This window comes from Gossypium arboreum, unplaced genomic scaffold, assembly GCF_025698485.1.
Source record: "Gossypium arboreum isolate Shixiya-1 unplaced genomic scaffold, ASM2569848v2 Contig00400, whole genome shotgun sequence".
Classification (NCBI taxonomy): domain Eukaryota; kingdom Viridiplantae; phylum Streptophyta; class Magnoliopsida; order Malvales; family Malvaceae; genus Gossypium; species Gossypium arboreum.
Genome location: NW_026440516.1, coordinates 1 through 3,640, shown reverse-complemented (window position 1 = coordinate 3,640; position 3,640 = coordinate 1). Strand labels below are relative to the sequence as shown.

Sequence of the window (3,640 nt, the reverse complement as noted above, 5' to 3'; positions counted from 1 at the left end):
AATGAAAATAAATAAAATAATATGATTTTATTTGAATAAAATCATATATCAATGATTTAATTATACATTAAAGTATATATAAAAGATTATAATATTGAATAATAAAAACCAGCCAGATATATATTTTACTTCAATTTAACTGTAATTAAAATAAATAATATTTTTACTAAAAAGATAAAATAGTTATATTTTAGAGATTTATGGCATCAATAAAGAATGAACCAATTTATATTTTATGAATGTAAATATAAAATATTTAATTTAATAAAATGGAATTTTACTTTAATGGTAATAAAAATAATTATTATTTTATTTTAATAAACAAAACAATGAATAATAATTTCTTTTGTCAATAACTAATGATGAAGTAAAAACATTTTAAAGTTGAACCAACGACTTCCCATTCTTCTTTCTTCATCCAAAGTGTTTTTTTGCTTTCAATTTCTCAAATCTGTGTTTCTCATCATTTCCACTCTTTGTTTTCACATTTTCTTCTATTCTGTCTGTCAATTAAGGAGAAAATCAAACTTTCTTTTATTTCTGAAAGGCAGGCTTTCTTCTTACCTTGATTTCCACTTCGCAAAAGGAACAGCGCAGAAGATAGTTCAGTGAAGGTAAGTTTTGAGGAATTGCTATATTTTTTCATCTTTTTGTTGAATGCCAATATTTATTGGACTTTTCACAATTTTCTATTACGTGCTCCAAATCAACTCTCTTCATCTTTTACAGCTCTATTTACTTTCTGATATTCTCAGAGAGAAAGAGAGAGGTAAGTTCAAGAATAATTTCTACCTTCTTCCATAATCATCTTTTTCTAATGAAATATCTTTGGTTTAGAACAATACTTACAGCTTCTTCAATAATCATCTTTTTGTAATGAAATATAATAATCTTTTATTTGTCTTTATCTTAATCTTCTTACTAACAACCAATGTTTTTGTTCAACCTCATCAGACTATCAACAAAAATGGCCGAATCTCTTGCCTCTGCTGCTGTCGAAATTGTGACAAACCAGGCAACGGAATACGCATCACCCTATCTCCGTTACTTTTTCTGTTATGGACAGATTGTTCAAGATTTCAAGAATCGACGAAAGGAACTTAAATTGAGGAAACAGAGGGTGAAAATTCGTGTCGATGAGGCTACAAGGCAAAATGAGGTCATCTATGAGGACGTTCAGGACTGGCTTAGAAGGGCTGAGCAAGAACTGGAAGAAACCCAGAACTTGCAAGATGAAATAGATCGCGTCAAGTGTTTCAAATGGTGTCCTAAATGGGGCTGGCGATATTGCTTAAGTAAGAAACTGGCAGAGAAGACTCCTATTATCTCTAAACTTTTAGAGGATTCTAACTTTCCACAGGTGGGCTATCGTGGTTCTCTTCAAGGAATAGAGTTCATCACATCCACGGATTTCATGGACTCTGAATCTTCAAAATCAGCTTTCAACCAGATCTTGGAGGCTATAAAAGCTGACAACATGATCGGACTGTACGGAATGCCAGGAGTTGGTAAGACAACTTTAGCCAAAGAAGTTGGGAAGCATGCTCGAGACCAAAAGCTCTTTGATAAAGTTGTGATGTTTACTATGTCCCAAAATCCGAACATCAGAACAATTCAAGATAAAGTTGCAGAGATGTTTGGTTTAAACTTTCAAACAAATACCAAAGAAGGACGAGCAGAAGAGTTATTCAGGAGTATGCAAGGCGTGAACAAAATCCTCGTAATTGTCGACGACCTCTGGGAAGAATTCAAATTGGAGAGTATCGGAATTCCATTCGGTGATGAACACAAGGGTTGTAAAATTCTTCTGACTACACGTCAACAACAAGTCTGCAGTAAAATGAAGTGTCAGAAGGAAATTCAACTTGGCATCTTATCCAAAGACGAAGCATGGGTTTTATTTCGAGATCAAGCCGGTTTAGAAGATGACTGTTCCATCTTGAATGAGGTAGCGAAAGAGGTTGCTGATGAATGTAAGGGATTGCCTCTTGCAATTGTTACCGTGGCAAAAGCTCTAAAAGGTGAGAGTTTAGATGGGTGGAAAGCCGCAAACCAGAGATTCAAGGACTCAAGGCATGTGGATAATGAAGAAGTTCTCGGAGGTGTCCTCAAGCCTCTTAAGCTTAGCTACGATTATTTGAAGAAAAGCAATAACCAAATGACGGGAAATGACATCCAAATGTGTTTCTTACTGTGTTCCCTTTTTCCTGAAGATGCTGAAATCTCTATTGAGTTATTGATTATGTGCGGAATTGGAGTAGGATTGTTCCCGTATGCTAACTCGATTGAAGATAAAAGGAATGAAATTGGTATAGCACTAAAAAAACTCTAAAAATCTGGCTTGTTATTGGAAACTAATGATGATGCAGAAAGGATAAGAATGCATGATGTGGTTCGAGATTTTGCTCATTGGCTAACATCAACCGGAGAAAATAGGTTCATGGTAAAAGATAAGTTGAAAGAATGGCCTGATATGGTTGAAAGTTTTGAATGTTATACTGCAATCGCTTTATGGAATTGTAGTAGTAACATAAAAAATTTTCCTGACAAAATAGAATTTTCAAAGCTCAAGACTTTGTTTCTTCAGAGGGAGTGGAAGGGTGATTCACTAGTGGTTTCCAGTACATTTTTTGAAGAAATGAAAGCCCTCCAAGTTCTATATCTCAGTTTTGTCCGTTTTTCACTGAAAGGATTCCATTCCTTACCAAATCTTAAAACTTTGTGGTGTGAGGATTGCAAGGTGGAAGACTTTTCATCATCACTGACGAATATGAGAAGCCTTGAGATTCTTGCATTGATTAGCACTAACATTGATGAGATAAGTGAAGAATTAGTGAAATTGTCTACATTGAAATATTTACGTCTTTCTCCTGGTGTTTTTGGATTAGAAAAATGAATATCCCGCCCAAGTTGATATCAAGGTAAGAGTACATCAGATTTAATTATCTTTTATTATCATATTTGACATCATTTATTTTCCTATTAATTACTTTAATTGGTATTTTTTTATATTTTAGAATACTAGTTTTAACAGGTGAAGATATCACAATATATATTTCAAATAGTCAAATTCAATAAATATTAAAAACAACTTAATAAATTAAGGCTAACGTACTTAACATGTACATCATTTATCAATTTAGTCTTTATTTGGTTTTAGTTAAATTTGGTTCTCAATTTAGTTTTTATTCGATTTTTAGTTAAATTTGGTTCTGAACTTTTTAAAATGAGTCAAATTTGAGCAACAACCTTCTAAAAAATGTTGAATTATTTTTTTAACCAAAATACTAACTAAAATGTTAAGTTTTAAGCAATCCATATTTACTTCATGCTATATATATATATATATATATAATATTTTATAATTTTTTATTTTTATGTTTTTGAATTTCAAGTTTTAAAAATTATTGAACAATTGATTTAGAAGTTTTAATGGAAAATATGATGTTCTGTATTTATTAAAATTTTATTTTTAAAAAAACTTTAATTCAATCTAACTATAACAAAAAATTATACGCAATTAATCAAAGTTTAATTTAATGAAAAGAGGCGATTATGGACTTTAACTTTTTGGTAATAAATTAATTAATATTTAATTTTAATAAAAACATTCAATAATTTAAATTTTATCAAAATAATT

At 31.0% G+C, this 3,640-nt stretch overlaps 1 protein-coding gene across 3 annotated transcripts; it reads left to right on the top strand.

Moving 5' to 3' along the window:
• The first annotated feature begins 393 nt into the window (after positions 1–393).
• Positions 394–2,854, top strand: LOC108452431 (probable disease resistance protein At4g27220). Of its 3 annotated transcripts, XM_017750221.2 has the most exons (3): positions 394–614; positions 730–769; positions 955–2,854. In XM_017750221.2, the coding sequence occupies exon 3, from the start codon at positions 968–970 to the stop codon at positions 2,330–2,332; it is 1,365 nt and encodes a 454-aa protein (XP_017605710.1). In that variant the 5' UTR covers positions 394–614; positions 730–769; positions 955–967; the 3' UTR covers positions 2,333–2,854. The 3 variants fall into 3 exon arrangements, with proteins under 3 accessions (XP_017605710.1, XP_017605711.1, XP_052880946.1); XM_017750222.2 differs by lacking the exon at positions 730–769; XM_053024986.1 differs by lacking the exon at positions 394–614 and having other exon boundaries at positions 670–769.
• The last annotated feature ends 786 nt before the right edge of the window (positions 2,855–3,640 follow it).